The sequence below is a fragment of the Phaethon lepturus genome, unplaced genomic scaffold, assembly GCF_000687285.1.
Source record: "Phaethon lepturus isolate BGI_N335 unplaced genomic scaffold, ASM68728v1 scaffold51380, whole genome shotgun sequence".
NCBI lineage: Eukaryota > Metazoa > Chordata > Aves > Phaethontiformes > Phaethontidae > Phaethon > Phaethon lepturus.
The window spans coordinates 1-21,587 of NW_010512222.1; the positions used below are offsets into that span (position 1 = coordinate 1).

General features: G+C 37.0%; 1 protein-coding gene across 1 annotated transcript; it reads left to right on the forward strand.

The window, feature by feature from the left end:
* Positions 1-2,829: 2,829 nt before the first annotated feature.
* VPS37A (vacuolar protein sorting 37 homolog A (S. cerevisiae)) lies at positions 2,830-13,674 on the forward strand (the record flags this gene model as incomplete). The annotated part of the gene is made up of 12 exons (XM_010286033.1): positions 2,830-2,863; positions 3,436-3,510; positions 4,374-4,488; positions 5,378-5,478; positions 6,290-6,506; positions 7,566-7,636; positions 9,831-9,958; positions 10,046-10,104; positions 10,194-10,262; positions 12,225-12,368; positions 13,091-13,171; positions 13,370-13,674. Coding segments are annotated over 11 exons (1,094 nt in total), but the record flags the coding sequence as incomplete, so codon positions are not given.
* Positions 13,675-21,587: the final 7,913 nt, after the last annotated feature.

The following is a 21,587-nucleotide window of genomic DNA, read 5'->3' on the forward strand; positions in this document are numbered from 1 at the left end:
AGTGATTTCAGTGGGTTTTAAAGTCTACACAGAGGTGCAGATTGTGTATGTTGGAAAAAGGCCCTCGTTCTGGAAACCGGTTGTAGGAGCGTAGTTCTTTAAAAAGTTAAGCGTGAAAACATACAGCGTAAAGGAGCTGTGCGTCGCAGCGGTCTCATCAGCAGGGACATAGCAGCCCTGCTGGCTCTACAAGCTATTTTTCTGATGTACAGTGCTAAGTTGCTAATAACCAAGTAATAACTATAGTAACTTATTTTATTTAGATGCTCACCAGAGGCGGGGGGTTTTTTCCCTGTTCAGGGGAAAAGCCTTCCTTTATCCTGAGATATTCCAGCTTATCAGTATGCTGATCAGCTTTCCTTAAATTTTAGTCTTTTAAGACTGTTCATCTTTTAAAAGGAGATCCACACTTCATGTATTTCAAATTATATTTTCGGTGAATGTGTAAGTATTCATCATGCTTCCTAGGATATCTGTTGAAGTGGAATGATAGATGCCTCCAGAACGACCCAGAAAAAGGAAGGAGAATGTTTTCTGTGATGTCAGACTGAGACTAGGAGTAGAAGAGTTACTTACTGTATTTCCAAGCTTAATAATTGCAGATCGCTCACTATCCTGATATTTTGAGTTAGCACACAAGGAAACCTAAGTATGACAGTATTGTTAAGTATTGTTGCTTGCTTAAACTTACATCTGTTCAGAGCTGATTTCACAAATATTTTTGAAAGATGGTTCACTTTTCTAAGGAGCTGTCTCTGTGGGTACGCAGCAGCTTACCTAACTAGAAGTTTTTGTTGAATTGGGTTTACTTAGCCTTTTATTTCTACCCTTTTTTCTCTACCAGGGAGATGAACTCATCCCAAATTAAGTCCTCAAAAAAGGTGATCAGTTTGTCAGAACTGGTCTGCTACCTGTTTGTGCAGGCACCAGTTCAAGCATAGGCAGAGAGGGAATGGACCCTGCAGCCAGGAATGGAGATGAGGGGTAGGGAGATGGTAGCTGCTCAAATGCAACTTTACAGTCACGTGAACTAGCCTACCTCATCTCTCTTGATGGCAGCTGTAAAAAAACAAAAACTAGGCAAGTGAAAGAGTAATTTCTGGCAAAGTGTACAGTTTTCATAAGAGGTACTTAATAAAGCTGAGTAACAGTGCCTCAACTACTGTGCTTTTAAAAAGCTGTGTGTTCTTGTGCATGTTTTCAAAGTGCAAAGGGTTTTTTTGGTGGGACTGATGTGCTTGCTTATGGACTCCATAGCAGCACAGATCTATAGGATAGCAATATGTATTAAGCATTGCAACAGTGTTGTTTCCTAAGCAATGATTAAATAAATGTTATTCTAGTGTTTGTTTTGTCTAATAAGTGTATTTTGTCATTCATTTATGTGTATCCCAGCTGCTCCTCACTGAAATGCTCAAAATAAAATTCTTGGCATGGTGTAGTTGCCTAAATTAGGTAAGTTTGGTTTGTGTTGTCTTAGATTGTGAAAGCCCAGGTATATGTGATCTTAATTTCTTTAAAGAAGGTAGTCTTCCTTTTCTGGATCCCTCACAGGTTAGGAGCTTGAAATCAAGTTTTTGTGTTTAAAAAACATTTTTCTTACATTTGCCATTGTTCTAGCCAAAGTTAACAATGTGTCATTTTTCCGGTGTATCCATTCTCACTTGGGGAAGGGACGACTAAGTTTACCGGTTCAAGGTTTTGCTTAAAGGAGGTTATAACAGCTTAGTGAGATTCTGGATTTCTTACTTCTCTCTCCCTGTTCTCCTCTTCCTCCCCAATTCCTATAGGCTGTGCGTGTGAATGGAGTGTAATTATATACCCTTCCCAAAAGGATTTTGTAGCAGGCTATTAAAATGTGTGACGGATGATTACAGGGCAGGAACATGCGTGAGAGATTCCAGGCAGAATCCTTCAGTTAAGAATAAGGAGGTGGTGATTTCAGTGTGTGGTGTATCACAGTAGAGCCCTAAGCTGTGATTTGAATTCTCCTGTGCTGAAGACATCTGATAGTTTCTTCAAACAGCATGAGATTTCCCAGGGAAAGAGCAGATACTGAGTTGTCTGTGAGAGGAATAAGGTCGGGCTGCGGAAAGCAAGGTGCATAGCTAGGTTTGTGTCTTACTCCATTTATTCCTGAAGCTCTGAGAACTAGAGTTTTAAATCCTATGTGCAGCTAATACTGTGGAGAAATGCAAAATGCTTCTAGTAGTACACTTACCACACATTTGCAGTTAAATGTGTTATGGGTTTTTTAAGGAAGTAATTGTATGGAGTGTACCTCGTGGTGGATGGAAGGCTATTTCTGAAGTTGAGTGCCAAGAGGCTTTCTGGGAACCCCCAGCTGCCATTATTCCCAACCAGAGCTGTGTTCCTTCCCTTTATAAGGGACCCTTAGAGAGGTGAGGTAGAAGAATATTATTAAACAGGTGCAGGCAGGAAAAATACATGGAAGAGGAATCAGTCTGCATTTTAAGTTTCTTTTGATTGAGGCATTATATGATGAAGCTAATTTTCTGCCCTCCTTTCTCTCCCAGTCCTAGCTTAAGTATGTTCGTATTGTCTGGAAATTCTGCTTCTGAGCTAAAGTCTTCTACTCTTCCTCCTCCTCCACATTCTTTGGGATGCCATCTTTCAAAACAGTCTTGCTATGCATACAAATTGTAGAGTGCTTTGAGTCTTGAAATCAACTTCCTATTAATGCGGCTATTTAAAGATTTTCTCAGTCACTTACCTGTTACAGGAGAAGCAAATTTGGATTTGGTCTTACCAGATTTTGTAAGATACATCTTTCTTCACTCGGTGCTTTCAGGAGAGTCTCCTCTTGAGTGTCACTGGATGACAGAGCTTTACGTTCTTGCAAGTATCTCTTCTCCAGACAATTCTTGAAAATATCTGTGCAAGTGCATAGAACTTTGTACATGTAGAAAAAATTGCTATTAAATAGTAAGCTAATCTATGAATGAAGAAGGCCTAGTGCAGGGTATGTTCCAAATACTAGTCTGCAGGCAGTGTTGCAAAGTAGTACCTAGTTATGGACCAAGTGTAATACCTTGGCAAAGTAAATGTTTTATCAGATGAAATTCAGTGTATTAAAAAAATCACTGATGTGATGTCCTAAACTAAGCCAGTAAGTGGAAAAATATAAGTTGAGGTTGTTGTCATATCAGTGAGCAGCACAATTTGTCCTACTGTATTTCTATTGCTTGTGATCATGTATGAGGTTTAAAAGTTGAATCTACTATTTTTTGCTTTAATCTTAATACTTAATGTATCCCTCTGAAGCATATTAACTTACTCCATCATTTCCAATTTTATTCTTAGAAGGCTTTTCAAAACTAAACTAAACACAAAGGTCTGAGGTCATGCAGTTTTTTACACTTTAGGCTGTTACATTGGCCATAAATTGGATGCTAACAATTTCTTCTTTGACAGCATTGCAGAAATTCAGAAAGATGTGGAATATCGACTGCCATTCACTGTAAACAACTTGACAATTAATATTAACATGTAAGTAGAGTGAGATATCTCTATGCACATCTTGAAAATTAAAATTGTTCTCAAAAAAAAGTAGTAATAGAACATAAATGACTCCCATCTCATAAGTAATTTCAAGAACTATAACCTGGATTTGCATTAGTAGTTGTAGCGATACGAGTGAAACTAGTTTTGTACAAAATGCAGATGCTCAGCTGAAAGCAAAACTATGTTTTGCTGTGCTCAGCTCCTAAGATAACTGCATGTTTTTAGTTGACGGTAAGTAGGAGAAAACATTTGAGGGTTTCTAATGACTTTGAATCCCCTACAACTGAAAATAAACTTAATTTGTAATTTACTAATCACTGTAAGTCCTAACTTTTACCCCAGTGAAGCTTCAGGATCATAACTTAAGTGATTTATTGTAACATTTCCTGTGAATTTACTTTGAGGGGGTGCTTTTGCTCTGGCAAGTACTGATGGTATTCTATTCACAAATTTTTTATTATTTTAGCTTGATAACTCACGTGATATTCTTGCAGGTTACACTGCATTGTCTTTGTAGTAATAACATTTGTACTAGAAAATATTCTCATCATACTACAGCTTTTTTTTTTGTCCTTGGGCATAAATTGCTTCATTGTTATACTACAATTTTGCCCAGTAAATGCTCTCTTCAGTTCTGTGGAAGTCTGGTATTCTAATCTGTCATACTTCTAATTTTGTAACTGAATAAATCTTCTGTGTGTTTCATTCATTCTGTATTTCTCCATAACTCTTCTCGTAGAGAAGTAAGTTTACATAATTAATTGTACTTTTTCTTTGCATAAGAAATCTTCTTATGCAAGATTTATCATGGGATGTAGCTGTAGTAATGATTACTCTTGTATTTGCAGCTTGCTTCCACCTCAGTTTCCTCAGGAAAAACCAGTCATCAGTGTTTTCCCACCTGTGAGGCATCATTTAATGGACAAGCAGGGCGTATATGTGACCGGTCCATTAATAAATAATGTATGTATATTTTGTAACTTCACATATATCTACTGTTAATAGCAATTTTAATACCTCACACTAGATTATTGCTAATACTTCTGGTAAAAAAGACTAGTACAGATCCTGATCCCTCTCAAGCTGTGCTTTGAGGGGTCTGAAGACAAACATTCAGTAGTGTTCAGTATACTACCATTTATTCTTTTACTGCTACCGTTACTGAGTTGAGTATTTCATATATCTAAAACTATTTTAAGTTATGATGGCTTAGAAAGTTCCTATCACTTTTCTTGTTAGTACCAATAGCACAGTTCTTGTTTGTCTACAGCATATGCCAAATAAGGGAGAAGGATGCTTTAAGACTGTTTTGTGACATAGTTCTTTCTATTCTAATCCTATTAGAAAGATGTCAAGGTTTTAACTCTAATATTCATGATTTTAATATGCTGTTCTTTTTTTTCTTCTTTTTTTTTCCCCCCACCTTTTCTCTGCCAACAAGGATGTGGTGTATTTCGGGGGGGAGGATATTCTGACTTTTTCAGAATGCAGTTGATGCTTTTTGTATCAAATCTTGATTTTTACTTTTTTTCCCCATTCTTTGTTTTCCCAAATGTAACTTAGTAACTAAGGTGGGGTTTTTTTGGTTGTTCATCAGCAATGTTGTACTTGATTGATTCTCCATTGATGATGGAATATACAAAAGACTTAGCTTCTTTTCAGTTCTGGGTGGCTTTATCACTTTATTTGGAGCTTCTGTATACACAGTTTACATTAGCTGATACGTCTCTGAAATAGCTTCCAGCGCTGTCGTGTGGTTATAATAAATGGTCAAGTTCAGCACATTTTGAAACTGTTGGATTCCAGGCATAATTTTTCTTCTGTATTGGATTTTGTGTTTTGTTTTTACCAGTTTACAATGCACTCAGATCTTGGAAAAATTATTCAAAGTTTACTAGATGAGTTTTGGAAGAATCCTCCAGTTCTGGCTCCTAGCTCAACATCATTTCCGTAGTGAGTATCTATAAACATGATGAATGGAGTTATGTGTATTAACTTACATTTTAAAAAAAGAGATGAAACCAAGTATTGGGAGGGCAGGAACAGGAATAACGTAGTAAATTCCTTGCCTTTGCACAGTTTCACCTGCATGCTTGATGGCGTGATTGTGCTGAGAAGAAACACTAGATTTCATTAGAGTTAAAGTATCAACATGCTGACATAACTTCATGTGCTTGTTTTCAGACAGAAAATGAGTCAAGACATTGACAAGTCTGTCAATTAAGTCTTGACAAGTCAAGACATTACAGCTTTATGGTTACATTTCAACTATGGTTCTCGTGGCTGACGATGATAATGGGTGTAGATACAGCTGCAGTTGTGAATTAAAAAAAAAAAAAAAATCATGTTATTTAGAAGTAATTATGTGTGTGTTGCCCAAGCTGTTAAATGCTATACTGTAAATAAGAACTAATATACGACACAGATACATTCTCAGGACTTTTAGATGGAAACAATTTCAATTTACGCTCTCATAAGTTTTTGAGAAGTAGTTTTCTTACAGTTAAGAGTGTGAGTGTGTATTTGGCTGCTCAGTGAGAATATAGTTTAATGGAGTTGTATATTATGTTGCAGTATAAGACATAAAGTAGACTGACTACATTGGAAGTAACTGAGAACAGAAGATGCAAAGTTTATGATCATTTAAGAATTCAATCTTATGTCTTGTATGTGGTCTAGTAATTATAATTCAGATTACAAGATGTATACTGTAAGCAGTTTGTTGCTCATGGTTGTGGGATTTTGTTTATTTATTTGTTTTTAGCCTTTTCAACAAACCAGCTGGAATGCCTCCTTATGCTCCTCAGGGGTTTCCATTTCTTCCTCCATACCCACCTCAAGAAACAAATAGAACAATGGCAGCTGTGCCAGTTGCTGAATCAGTTTCTTCAAGCTATGCTACAGACAAGCCTGCTGCTCCCTCTTACGGCTTGATTGCTGATCTGCCACTACCTGTTCCAACAGCAGAAGCAGTGCTTCAGGTTTGTGTGCTGAGTTTTGCTGCTGAAGCTATCAGACACTGGGTATAAGTTCCCTCAAGGGCACACATGGTATTGCCACAAAACTCAAGGGAACAGTCTTGAGTGACTGTGCTTCATTGTTTTGCTGGTGCTAGGGAAAAGAAACTGTCATTCTGGCATTGATGAAAAGTTTTTTAGAACTAACTTGAAGTCAGAGCAACAAGTTTGTCTTTCTGAATTTCAGTGAAACTAGTGTTGTGCTAAATGTCTTTGAATATACTGTTCTTTTTGGGAGCTGCACTCCCCCATAGTGCAGCTGTGACTGTTTCTCCAGCCATAGAAAATGTGATCCTTTTCTCTATATGGGATTTCTTGCCCAGAACCTATCAGGTGAGAACAATATGCAGACTCAAGCCTTTATCTGTAGAGTATTTATTTCTCATTTTCATGCTTAAAATAGCTTCTTTTCACAGATCTTCTAGGTGTGTACTCACAAAGTCTCTCTCACTGATGCACTCTGGAAGGATTTTTTTTTTTTAATGTCCTCTGAAAACTTTATATCTACATATTTAGTCTTTCATCAAATCTTGTCTTTAGAAACAAAAGCTTTCTTAATCTTGGAAGACACTTTTCTGGCTTTGTAGAATTTAAAATTTTTACATTCTATGAAGACAGACTTTTTTTTTCCTTGTCCAAAAACTTTCTCCTGAGAGATTATAGCTTCAAAAAACACATAAAAGCGATCAAAATGTCAATCTCTTTCTCTGTTCTCACTTCCCTGAGTTATACTCGTCCTCTGTGTTTTCTGGGTCATCTAGCTGTTGTCAAATGGAGGACATAGCAAGACAGAATAATTTTCCTCAAAAATTGACTCATGTTTTATGACGTGCCACCCCAAACATCCCCAAGTATTTTGTTGCCATGGTTGAGTTGAGACATTTTCTGTTAGGAGACTAGTGCTATAGCTTTTCCTACTTTTGTTGTTGCTAGCAAATATTCATCCAGTTTTGGATTAATCAGGTTAAATATCAAGAAATAGCTCTTTAAAAATCTACTAAGCATTTCTAAACTTCCGTTTAGGTTGGCCAGAATGGATTTACGTACAAGATGCCTGATGTTCCTGATACATTTCCAGAACTCTCAGAACTAAGGTAAGTTTTCAGAAGGTGGCAAAACTTTCCATAGTCATTAAAAGGCAATTACTGCTGGTCTGTAACTGATTTTTGTCAGAAATCTGTATACTATACATCACTGAAAGGTTTTTGTAGACATAAATAGGAGAACTACCACTTACCAAATTGTAGAGTCAGAAAGTAAGCCAGCCTTGTATTCAAATGTGCTGCTTGTTTTCAGTTTTCTCAGCAGGAACAATACTTTAGGATTCAGCATCAAGAAAAAGAGCATTTATTTTTACTCTTCCTAACTATCGGTGTTCTGCTGTCTTCTGAGGCCTTGCCAGGGACTTAATTTCCACTAATACAATAGTAACTTTTTCAGGAGGAAAGGGGACAGGGAAATGGACTTCAGACTGCTTCGCAAATGACATTCTCTTAAAAGACTGTAGTATAGGGTAAACAATGGACTGCTTTGTGAGCAGCTCAGCATGTGCAGAGGGGTTTGGTTAGGTAAATCCAGGTGGTAAATGTGCCAGCTGTCCCAGTGCAAGTCACTTTCACATCCAAATACTTCATACAGATATTACACAAATACTCTCATCACAAGCATATCTTGTCACAATTCAAAAATATTGTATTAGTTATTGTTCTCAGCAATGTGCTCATCTAATGAGACAGCCTCCTAGATCAGTTATCTGGGATTTAATAGATTACAAATTAGCTATTAATTCTGAAAGGGCCTTAGGAGATTAGTTTCTTTCTTTCTGATCTCACATCTTTATGGTGGTGTCAAAGTTTAGTGATTGAAAACACTGTCCTTTCAAAAAGGAAAAGGCCTTTGGCAAGAAGGACTTCTGGGGTTTTTTTGTTTACCTTGACACCTTCTTAAGAGCCTGTTTAATTTAGCTAAATCAACTAAGTTCTAGCAGCATCCTTACTATGTAGCGTGAAAGTTAGGGGGCTTGGGGAGGAAGCGTAATTTGTTCAAACAAAACATTCTAATCAAGTTTGGTCCTTCCAAGAATGCTGGTTTAAAATTCCATGAGTCTTCTGCTGGTAGTTGTGTTAAATCACAAATGGTATTGCAGCTGTTCTGAGCAGCTCTGTTGGGTGTAGATGGCAGGGTCTTGGTAGCTTGGGGACTGCACAGGTGGCCTTTGGGAGAAGGGGCCGGAGGCTGCCCCCGTTGCAGACACAGCCAGCTTAGCCGCAGACCCCTGCAGGACAGCCGAGTCAATCAGTGAAGCGGGTGGTGCTTCTATGAAAACACATTTTAAAAAGGGCAAATGCTGCAGAGACAGTGAGGATTGAGGGGAGGGGTGGAAAAGCATGAGAATCCTGTGAACACCAGGGTCAGAGAAGAAGGGGAAGGAGATGCTCCAAGTACCAGAACAGATGCTCATCTGCAGCCCACCGATGTTTTCGAAAAGACCGCAGCAGAACAGGTATTTCCCTGTAGCCCATGGAGAGGACTATGCTGGAGCAGATATCCACACTGCAGTCTGTAGAGGACCCTGCATTGGAGCAGGTGGAGCAGCCATGGAGAGCCCACACTAGAGCAGGCTCTCCTGCCTGTGGAGAGGGACCCATGCTGGAGCAGGGAAAAAGTGTAAGGAGGAAGGAGCAGCAGAGACTGTTAGGTACTGACTGCAACCCATGCAATTCCACCCTCCCGCACGCTGCTTGGGGCAGGGGGAGGTAGAGGAGTTGGGAATGGAGGAGTTGAGCCTGGGGAAAAAGGGGGTGAGGTGTTTCGTTTTCGTCTTTCTCCTTTCTTTTTCTTTTCATCCAACTCCTACTATAATTTGCAATAAATTAAATTAATTTTTCCTAAGTTGAGTGTGTTTTGCCTGTGATCGTAATTGATAAGTGATCTCCCTGTGGTTATCTTGACCCACAGTCTTTTCCTCTGTATCCTGTTGAGAGAGAGAGCAGCTGGGTGGGTGTCTGGTAGGTTGCCAAGATCAACCCACTGTAGTAGCATTAAAAAACACTTTATAGAAAGTAAGGCTTGAAATGAGAGGTATTTTTGACACACTGCTTTTTAAGCTTACTGCTGCAGATAGAGTCCACAATACAGGAGAAAGGGGAAAAATAAGTTGTGGTCAAGTGTCATGTATCTGAAAAGTCCCAATAAATGCCTCAAACTTTTGACTTTTGGCAGAAATTAGTAACTACATGTAATGTTTGCTGTTAGCTTTAAATCAGTTTTCTTTCTGTTTGAATATAGTATATCGCAGCTGACCAATATGAACGAGCAAGAGGAAATGTTACTGGAACAGTTTGTGACTCTACCACAACTGAAGCAAGTCATTACTGATAGAGATGAGTTAGTGAAAAGCATTGAAGAGCTGGCAAGTAAGATGTCAAAATACTCGCATCTGTGGCTGTCTTCTGCAAACTGAATCCTTTAAAAAAAAGTAGTAATAGTGACTTTTTTTACAGAAAAAAACTTGTTGCTGGAGCCTAGTCTCGAGGCAAAAAGACAGACTGTGTTAGATAAAGTGAGTGAACAATAAAATCTTTTTCAGAAATATTAGTTTTAATATTCTGTTTTTTTCAGGGGTAAAATACTCTCTCTCCTTCCTTTCAGTATGAGCAACTCACACAGATGAAAGCAGCCTTTGAAAAAAAGATGCAAAGACAGCATGAACTTAGTGAGGTATAATCTCTGTATCATATTACGCTTTAAAAATACTTTAATAAAACTGAAGTTTTGATTTGTAACTTTATGCATAAAGAATATTCTTTTGGTTAAACTCTAATTTTATATGAAATAGATTTATATCAAATCTAAAATAAGATGGGATGAAGTACCAAACAGTTTGAAAGCAAAACAGTGTTAACTATTGCACTACTATGTTTTTGGGTTGGATTTGTTTTTTTTTTAACACTACAACAGAAGCAAAGTTGAAAGAAGGGAGTGTGGTGAGCATTTAGAGCTGTTCTTAAATGCAATCCTGGGTCAAACCAGTTTTAAGAATAGAATTCTTTTTAAAGAAGCTTGTTTAATTAATGGCACCCATTTAACATAATGAGCTTGTAAAACTGTACCAGATGAAAATTATTAAAATCATTGCTTTAGAAACTTAAATTCTGTGATTCATTGGGTATGCTTACTTTGGGCAACATGTTATATATGCTGTCAAACTTCGCGCATTCTAAAGCACAAATAGCATAGAAGTTATTACTTCAGTAAGCAGTTTGGGGAAGTACGATAATTTGAGTATGTTTACCAGGGTATGCATTAAAAGATGTAACCTCATAAAACAATTTCTGCACTGAAATCTTCAGTATTTGCAAGACTTATCATCTGAGAATACAACAGTCTATCAAAATAGCATGCATAGTACCTGAATTTCAAAATGCTCAAAAAGTAACAAAATATGAAATAGCAAGCAAAATGTTACATGACAGCAAACTGAATGGTTTCATTGGTGATGTAAATGAATTAAGTGTTTTCTCACTTGAAAACTAGAATAGTCTGACTCCTAATACCTCCTTTCTGTGTGATGTAAGTTGGCTTTTTTTAAAGTGAGCAGAGGTAGTTGGCATCAAGAAGCTTCCTGTTTCTGTAAGAAACTATGTAAGAACAGGTTGTAATACCCCACTCTTATATTACCTTTTCTTTTTTCTAAGTTAGATTTGCTGATTAAATTAGTGATGGTTAGGAGGCCGAGAGTTGGGGAGTTGCAGCTTGTTTCTTTGTGCTGTTTTTTCACATATGCTGTATCTTCATATATTGATGTTCACTGTGCACTACCTGGTATCTCCTGTCATCTCTCTGTCAAAGTTCCAGACGAGTCTTTTTACTTGTACTGTGGGTGAATTATAGTCATCTTTTATTAGAGCAAGCTCTCCTTATTTTGCACAAGATAAATTTAACAGGAAATTTCTATTACATTACAGTTTTACAGTATGTAAGTAAAATATTTTTCATGGGGTAGATGAGGGGTAGTCCAAGCATCTAAAATCTCTAAGTATCTTAATTTTGCAGTTCTGGCTCTGTCCAGACTCCTACTGATGTGAATCACATTCTGATTAACTGCCCAAATGTATTAGAGGAAAACTAATGAAACTATGTGCAATAAACAGAAATAAAGCTTGAGGCTTATAAGAACAGAAGAATGGGTATACTGATTTAAATTAGCAACCCATCTACTTCTTGAGTAGGTGCTTTTTCCTTTCCTATGTAATTTCCACAGTCATTTCAAGGGCATTTCAAAGCTGAACAGTAAGGGCTTTTTTACCTTTTGACACTTCTCAGGTTCACTACTGAGTTTCAAAAGCAGACCCTAGTTATTGAAGACACTTGAAACCTGTCAGATTTCCAAGCTGGATGCTTTCTACAGTGTAGGGTAAAAATTGAAAAGCTTTATACGTTTGTGAGAATGACTGTGAATCAAGACCTAAACTAGCAACGCTTTTCTCACATTGATTCCTTTCTAGTTTAACAAGTTATGCTGTTTCTTGGAGATGAAACTTCATCTGGTGACTTAGGCTTTTATAGAATAATAATACTCTATTCCCATATCCCATAATTATATAGTCATTTATCTTTCTTTTTGGAAATGTAGGGTTTTATTGACAGTTTAATATTACATAGGAGTTTTTATTTTCTTAGAGTTGCAGTCCAAGTACTCTGCAAGCCAGACTTAAAGTAGCTGCTCATGAAGCTGAAGAGGAATCTGACACTATTGCAGAAGATTTCTTGGAAGGCAAAACAGAAATAGATGACTTTCTTAGTAGTTTCATGGAAAAGAGAACGGTATGTAATATACAAGTCATTATCATCTGAAGGATATACAACACATAGTGAATAAATTTAAGCCTTAAGAGTTTGAGCAGTCCTGTGATACAGAGCAGGGCTTTTGTAAGCTCAAACAAAAGAAAAATATAAGCCTAAGTGGCTTCAGCCTATTAGAATATAATCTGCGTTCTGAAGGCACGTATTTTTGAAGCGGGAGTGCAAAGATCTGCAGTAGACCCTAGTCCTGTGTTGTTGCAGATACTTTCATGCCACTTTCTTCTATATCCTATATACGTATAGGGAAGATAGCCACAGGGACAGTTTTAAATTTGGTAAGTTGACATAGAATGACATGTTGTATTAAGCCTTAATATTTAATTTATTCAACTTCTTAAACTAATTATTCTGTTGATGGCTATCACCAAATAAGTAACTGAGGTTCAAAAACCACTGTTCTTGCTCGTGCTGTGGCAAAAGCAACTTACTGGGCAGCATACCTGTCTTTAAAGATGCCTCATAAAGGGATTTCATAAGATAGGAAACAATTCTCTTCTCTTGTAAGCCATTGTGGATGGAATGATGTTATCAATATAGACAGTTGTTCAGCCTGAAGCTTGAAAGGAGGTGATTCACAGGGTTTTCCTTTTTTAAAGAGCCTGCAAAGTAGCTAAAGAGAACCTGTAGTATGCATTATAAAAAATTCCTTTTAGAATTCACTCTTCCTATGTCTTGTTTTGCAGCTCTGCCACTGTAGACGAGCCAAAGAGGAAAAACTTCAACAGGCAATAGCAATGCACAGCCAATTTCATGCTCCACTATAGGTAAACTGCTGTTTTAGTATTTTTGAACTTTTTATAGTTTACGTCATTGTTATACACTTAGTGGATTTGTTACAATGCTTAGTGTTCTAACTGCTTTCTGTGGAAATCAAGTATGTACTGCATCTGTTGTTGGTTGTATTTAAAATATAACTTCTAGAGGAGTTAAAAATGTCTAATTATGGAAATTTGTCTTTACAGACTTCCTGCAAACTACATCTGCCAAGAGAACGAGTGAAAAACCCAATAAAGCACACTTTTTAATAACTATTCTTTGCAAATAAGCATTTCATCTTATGTGGTTGTATTTATAGAAGAGATTGTATACAGAGTTGGGATGGTTTTTGTACAAATTAGAATGTCTCTTTATATCCTCATTGTACTCGAGAATCCTTCTATTGCAATCTTTGCACTAATTTCTTGTATTTATTGTTGATAGTTCTTATTATATTTAAGTTCCTGCTGCTATACTCCATTCTTCAGAGATTAAATATCTAAACATGTAATTTTGACTAGCTTTTTACATTTTTATAAAAACGTAATTCATATCTTTTGTATTTTGAACTTTAAACATAGATTTGGCTTGATCTGTGGAAGAATTTGAGATAAATGGTGATAGGGCTTTGGAAACTGAAGAAGTTCATAGTTTGAGATTGTCAGTGGATTCACAAGCGGTCATTTCTGGAAGCCAAAATGTTTAAGAACAAGTTTTTTACTTTTAAGTAATTATACAAAACTCTTAAGTATAGCCTGTATTGTGTTTTGGGTAAGTAGATTTGGATTAAGCCAAGGATATGTTGGAACAAATTATATTGAAATCAAAATAGAATAAATGATCTCTGCATAGATTTGGTGTGTTGCTCAGTAGCACCGATGCACTTGATTTCAGGAGTTGCTTGGTACCTACCACTGTAATTAAATGCAATTTTCATCTAACAATTTAATTTTCATACTTGTTTTCACTTAAAGGAAAAATAATCAGCTCACCTCCCAGTTTCTGTTTCATGCAATATGAATATGTTCACCATGTGAGGAACTCAAAAGCACTTTACAAAAACTAGTTCTGAAGTTCTTTGTGAGGTAGCAAGGTTTTTTTCTGAATTTTAAGGAACAAAAAACCTAAGTTGGCTTGGGTTGCATAGTGTGTTATGTTAAGCCTAGCGATGAATTTGGAAGCGAGACTTAATTCTGCTCTTTAATCACTGAATCTTGCCTCTGTAAGCTGACTTTTTTTAGGATGGGGGTGTATCTAGTGAGAATGGATAGGACCAAGTGCAGTATTCTAGAATACAACCCCTAAATACATGCATGTATGTTTTCTCTTGCTCTTGCAAAAAGACACATTCTTTTTCTTAATCTTGTCAGTGCATTAGGTTTTCATGCAGACAGTCAAGTTCCAGAAGAACAGAAGGTTCTGAAAGATAAATAACATAAAGCACTGATTAAATAATCTATCAGGAATCCTTCCTTCTTGTCAGGAAGCAGTGTGGAGATAAACCTCTTCAGTAACACAGATGCAGTGTCTTGGCTAGATGGACTCACAGAACATCACAGGTTCAAGTTTCAAACTAAAGCATGTCAGTCCAGGCGAGTTCTTTTCTGTATCACTAATCTTCAGTCAGTCCTAAACTCAGTGGTCTTGTAGAAAAATGCAATAATGTATTTCTTCTGAATTGGAGAAAAGTGAGTAAACTTGGAGTTACGAAAATCACATAAGTGCAAGAAGTCCACAGACTAGTGAATCTTCAAATGGGGCTTTAGTCTCAGCCTTGTCATACTTCACAGTACTGTGATTGTCTGTCTTAAGCTCCTGCCTTTCAGGGGCGAGTAAACTATTCACTGGTATTTGGTGGGATGTTTCTTTGTAAAGCTGGTCCAAATTCTGAGATTAGATGTCCCAAGCAAATAGAACTATGGTCCAAATCAAAGAAGATACTTAGATGCCTGAAAAAATAAACAGGTTGTAAGTGCCATATTTAAGAAATAATTTTACAGTATCTTCTCGTGAAAAATCATTTTTACTGACTGTACATAATACTGCTTGTGTATTGACATAGCACTTCTGTTAATGTGCTAACTAAAGCCCTAATTAAAAATGAGATTGCACAAGTTTCCAAGTTATTCTGGACTTGGGTGTGAGTAGTGCAATTTCTGCAGCTCTGGAGAAGAGTTAGATTTATCTAAGTTATCAGTGTTACCTTCTTGGCAAACTCTTGTCTGTTTTTGTGCTGAGTGTACAGGTTGTTGAGTGTCTAGCTAATGAGCTTATAGACTAGACACACAATCATGTACAGGGCTGCTTTTTTTGTTGCTGTTTCTTCCTTGTAAGCAGAGAGAAGAACAGATGTTCAAACACCCTGAGTTGGGCTAGTATCTTATTTATTATCTATCTATTTTATAATGGCATGGAATGACAGACTTCTGTCTTCGTCTGCCTCCTCCTGTTGAATGTTATGTGGTATATTATGGTGCTCCACTGTGACTGAACTCACTAGCCAGGTCACCTTCAGGGGCTTTGCTTCCCAAACTAGTACATCAAACTACATGTCATCTTTTCCTTCATGCTACTTTAGTGAGCAAATTTACAAATTCAGGATTTCTTCGTGGAGTCCTTCTGACGGTAGTGGAGGAGAGTCTGGAAGAAAATGTCACTGTTCAGTGCAAGTTCTTAGTACAGAATTTCTTGTTCAGGGATATTAAAGTTTAAGGACTTCCTTTCTATTCTCTCATATTGTTGTTCCTGTTAGGATTTTTTCACTCGCTATTTTTTTGCCCCTTCCGCAGTCACAAACCCATCCTCTAGAAAAGAAGCACAGAAGTCTCCGTATTCAACAATGGTGTACTGGGTTAGCTAGGGAGGAATGGCCAGCCTGTTTCAGGCCCTTAAGCCAACGTGGTGCTGGATTGTTTGGGTTTTTTTTAATTTTCTTTTAGTCCTACACTGGTTGTGCCAATGCGAACGTTTTTCCTTGTAGGTAATCTTCTTACTTTCACCAGGAGGCTTAGTGGAACACTAATAACACTGTCAGACTTAGGGGTTTTTGGCTTCTTGCATGCTGGTAGTTCACTGTTAAGCACATTCCTTACCTTATTTTATTTTGTTGAAAGGTGGTGTGTAGGTGTAAATCCAGCTTTAAACAATTCCCTTTGAAGTGTAAGAGAATGGCAACTGCTGTTACATGGATATTCTTTTGAGATGTGTCAAGTGAACTCTTTAGTAATTGGGAGTAATAGGCTGCATACAGTGACTTGTTTCCAGGAACCTTGCACTTCATGCTGAGGTGTTCTGCCAAGTGGAAAAGTGAAATAAGTGAGCAAGAAATGCAAGACTAAGGAGGTGGCTTGTCTCTGGTGTTGCAGTAGCTTGGAGTGGGGTTGAAGGTGCATTCTGTATTGTAACCACTAATTGAGTGTGGGTTTTGCCTAATTTTAACATCTGATCTTACTGCTAAATGTTTTTTCTAGCTGAGTTTGGGCCTTTTGTTCCTCTCGGTCAAGTGACTACTTAAATCCAGAACTGAATTGTCCATATAGCAATTGTAACTGATGCTATTGCAGACCAGAGAAATTTTAAAATGTAAGTCTGAAATCAAGAAGGTTTCATTTACGGGTGATGTTATATACAACTGGTGTTAGTGGTACATTCTGCTGGGGCTTATAGAAGAAAGTTTTCCTAGATTTCATAGTGTATCTATCTGTCACGCTAACCTTTCTGAAAGATAGCTGTATGTACCTGACAGTGCCTGTGCTAGCCACCATTACAAGCAAGAGACTATAATTAAGTTAGTTCTAAGCAATGTCTAATGATTGACTTTAGTTCTTTTGTTTGCTCTGTACATACTCCTGCAGCTTTGCCACTTTGGACCTTGACCAGAAGTTAGGAATCTTTAGTCTTGTTTCTGTCCAAGTTCTTACTACTCCCTTCAAAGACTAGAATATTCCCTTCAAAGACAAGGATAAATCTTTCTAAAGGAGAGATTTAAGAGACCTTCAGGTAAAACTGAATTAAAACTCTGGCAACAAAGTTAAGTCAGTTATCACAGCCTTATTGTGTACATAATTCTGAACAGTAAATACTGTAATGTGTTAAACTTACAAATAAAGGCTTTGGGATTCTTACTGTATCTTGTAATTGTCTAACTTACAGAAAGAGATGGGCATTGCAGGACTTGTTGGGTGGATAGAGAATTGTGTTGGAAACGTGCAGTAAGCTACGCAAGGACAAACTTTTAATTTTGTGTGTAGTGATCTAAGCTTTTTCTGTTTAACCCTTTCAACAGCAGTAATTCCTGGACACACCTTCAATGAAATGGGCTTTGAAAACCCATATTGCATCTCTGGCTACTGCTTTTGTATTTGACCAGAATGAGGCATTTACCTGTAGAGATCAAATTTATATGTAGTAATAAGCTACAAAGAAAGCTTGTATATCAATAATAAGGGAATACCTTAACATAAAGGACTATGTTCTTTTAGTCTTTGGAAACAGGATAATTTAATCTGAATAACCTTGGCAACCAGCAGACTTCAAAATGAGTCCTTGCCTGTATTTAGTCACGATTCTGGTGGTCCTCTAAGGTTTTATTAGCTTCCTTCCAGAGCAATTTATTAGAAGTTCACTAAATTTTATTTTAAGATTTAACATGATTTGATTTGCTGGCTCCAGATGCTTTACTGGCAATCTAAATAATAGAATCAAGTTGAGTGCTTATTTTACCTTTCCTTCTCATTGCCCCGTTCTGGCAACGTTTCTGGCCTCTCTGAATTTGGGCTTTGCTGTACTCTTGGCCCTGTGTCTTTGGCAGATTTTTTCACTGGTCTTAATACTGTGATAAGTTGACCTACTTTTAACTTATCCCACCACATGTTCCTCCCTTCCCAAATGAATTGTCAGTGACTTACCTGCCCTTGGAGGATTTTTCAGCCACTGTGGTGTTTACCTGTCTCTGCCCTGCAGTGTAAGGGGGACCAGCCAACCTAAAAGCTACACTCAACCTTCAGCCTACACGCAGAAGCAGCCCATTGCTTCGACTATGATGTTTGTGATAAACTTGAGGACTCTGTGTGCAGGTCAGGGCAGCATCCACATAAAAGCATCAGGTTAGCTGGCCAACAGTGACGAAATGCTGATCTTCATGGCAAAGGCTACCTCCTTGTTCTTGCTGGGTTTTAATTGTTACTAGTTTCTATCAAACATCTTTCATGCTATGTGAACTGAGGCTCTGGCTTGCCCCTGTCTTCAGGCAATGTGGTTCCCTGCCTCACTGCTTTACTCTTACAAAGAGCTTTCCTTTGCTGCCTTCCTCCTTTTAGTTATTCTTTTCTTTTTCTCCTTTTAATGATACTCTTCAGTCTGAGTTGTGCCTTTTAAATTTTAAACTTTTAAATTTTATTTATCAGCTTTTCAGAATTCCTACTTCCAAAGGTTTACCACCTTTGTGTACGTCTTATATAGAGCTGCCAGTAAAAGCAGCTAGTGAATACGTTTTCTTTCTGTTCTTTAGACGTGATCTTTTGCAAAGAAAACTTCAGCTGTTTGATCCCATTGCCTTCAGTGTCCTTTAGATGCACATTTTCACACTAAAGAACAACCTGAACCCAGTGAGGCTAAAGTGACACCACAGACATCTATAATGCTCTTGTAATCCTCTCTTTCCAGCAGTTTGTTATGTTCTTGTGTATCCTATTTCAAATTACAGTGGGATCATGCCAAATTTGCAAGGATTTGCAGCAGAAGGAAGATCCCGACAAGGCTACAAGAAATTAATGTAGTTCATAATGTGGTTTTCTCATCATTTTTGTTTCATGTCTCCTAAAAAAAAATATATATGAAGGGGTGTAACAGACTCCCACTAACTCAATTGACAGGAGCCTCAGTTTTCTTAGTTGTCAGTTGTAGATTCCTCCACAGCTTAATGTGATTCATTAAGTATTGGATTCAAGTATTAAAAGTAGGGAAGATACAAAAACACCTTCATCTTGGTGACAAAGTGCCTCTTGAGTGAATGAGGATCTACATTACAAAAACTGGGAAAGCAAACCTTGGTTTCATTCGCTGGTGTGAAATAACATAGCACTAAATGACCTAAGTGTTTATTTGAAAGTGTTTCTCAGCATGCTAATAATGCCACAAATACATGTGTTACAATGAAAACAGTAGTAGCTAATGCAAAATTCCAAAGACTGAAAGAGGGCTGCTAAGTAAAGGCTTAATATAAAAAGTTAATTTGTTAATATTTTAGTTGTAAAGCTACTTACAAGGAGTTGCGTAAGCGACATGAAGACAGTGCTTTGAACTTGCATATATTCCCGTTCTGCATTTATTTCTAGGCATGTCTAATAGGACACAACACCATCATACACAATTTTACATTTTAAAGATGTGCAATAATACTGCCTATTCTCAAAGTCATTTTTAGGCAGAATATTTCTGTGGTTTGTTTTCACTGCTGACTTTGAGGCATGCTTATTTACTTTGAGAAAACCCATTCAAAATCTCCTTTAATACCATAAATTTTACAGGCTATGTTCAAAATATGAAACATTTTTAAAAGTGCAATGAAAATCAGGGCTTTCACTTACTAAAATTCAAAAAGATTAAAAAACAGAAGGCTAGATTCTCAACAGAGTATAAATTATCATAGCTATAGCTGTATTTATTTCAGTCGAGCTAGAGTGATTTATCAAATTGAGGATCTGGCCTTTCCAATATAACATTAAGGTAAACCTTGCTGTTAGGAATTGAATTATTTGTTCAAAGACAGCAGCTCCCTTAAGAGAATAACACTGAAGTTTACCTACTCATTTTTAACAACATAAATTCATAGAACAGAATGAAAAGCCATTGCATAAAAGCAGACTGAGTAATAAAATCTAAAGCTTCTACATTGAGGTATATTTATATAATTTAATTCTGCCTGCAAGTCTGTACTTGAAGGAGTAGTATGAAATGCAACCAAAGTAAACTTAGATTACTACTGCTTTGCTTTACTAGAGTTCAGTACCGCATTGTCTCCAAGCAGGTAAGAGCACCCATATGAATTATGAAATATTTTTTAACTGCTTGCTTTAATTGAAAAAATCGAACAAACAAACAAAAAACTTGGAAGAATTACATCCTGATATGGAAGCTTTTTTTAGTGAGTTTCAAAACATCCCAAATTTTAAACATTTTTCAGTGGTTTATTTCTGTACCTATGATTATGAAAGCTAATACTTCTACTCTTACAGAAAACTCTTAATTCAAACAAGATTAAACCTTCTGTTGTGGTGAATCAGTCTTTTTCTTAAATTTTCTGCCATGCTCTGTTCAGGTTGGCAAATACTGAAAGGGGAATTTTGTGTGGGGATGAAAATCCCCATGGTTGTGGTTAGTTTATTTCTAATAAAATATGGCAGAAATATTCTTTATATGGGCTTAACCTTCCTTTAATTCTGAATTTGGGAGTGATGCTTTCATAAGTGATTTTTATAAGTGATTTTGGATTCCCTATGTACTATATATGTATTTCACTCCCACTGAAATAAAACACTGACAAGTAGGAATCAAAATATGCTGGAGAATTTGGGGGTTTATTACCTTTAAAATTTTACCTTTATATCTTGGGTAGGCGGTTTGGAACAAAGGTAAGATATAAATAATCAAACTTGAGAACAAAACATAAAGAGGCTAGAGTGGACTGCGTAACGTACCTTTCGTTACAAGGGGATGCTTTGCCACAAAGGCTGCGTAAGTATTGTATTCCTTAAGTTTTGCTCACAGAAGCTACTGGTTGGGAGTTGAGTACAAACAGGGTGCGTTGCTTACTAAAGGATATTTCTGCAGGATCAAAGCTTCATTTGTCCGCTAAGCAAGCATGTCCAGTTCATTTTACTTTGCCTTAAAGGATTCTAGTAGGAAAATGTGCAAAATAATTGTTGGAATTCAAAATTTAACATTTCCCATGAAAAAAAAAGTGCAGAATATACACAATATGTTTGAAGGCAAAAGAGCTCCGCAAAAGTAAGTTTTGACTGACTCACCAGTAAGGCTAACACTAATGAATCTTCAACCTTGTCCCTATGTGTAAGAGAGTACTTTGGAATTTCACATCTTTGGAGAAGAACTATTGTGTTGTACAATAAATAATTATGGAAATGTACAAAGTAAGGAATAATTATGTACAGCATTGATAAAGTTAAAACAAACACCACATTGGCTTAGCTAAATATAACAGCAGATACTACTTTTCTGTAGCGTTATGTCTTAGAATAATGGCTTGTTCTGCTTAGATCTTTACTTACACAATTGCACAGTTCCCTTTCTTTGGATTATTTCTTTAGGCCACAGACCACTCCCGTTCTTCATCTGTTGAAAAGATGGCGTTCCAGACTGTGGAAGACTCAACTTCATCCGGATCATTGCTGTTGTGAAGGTATT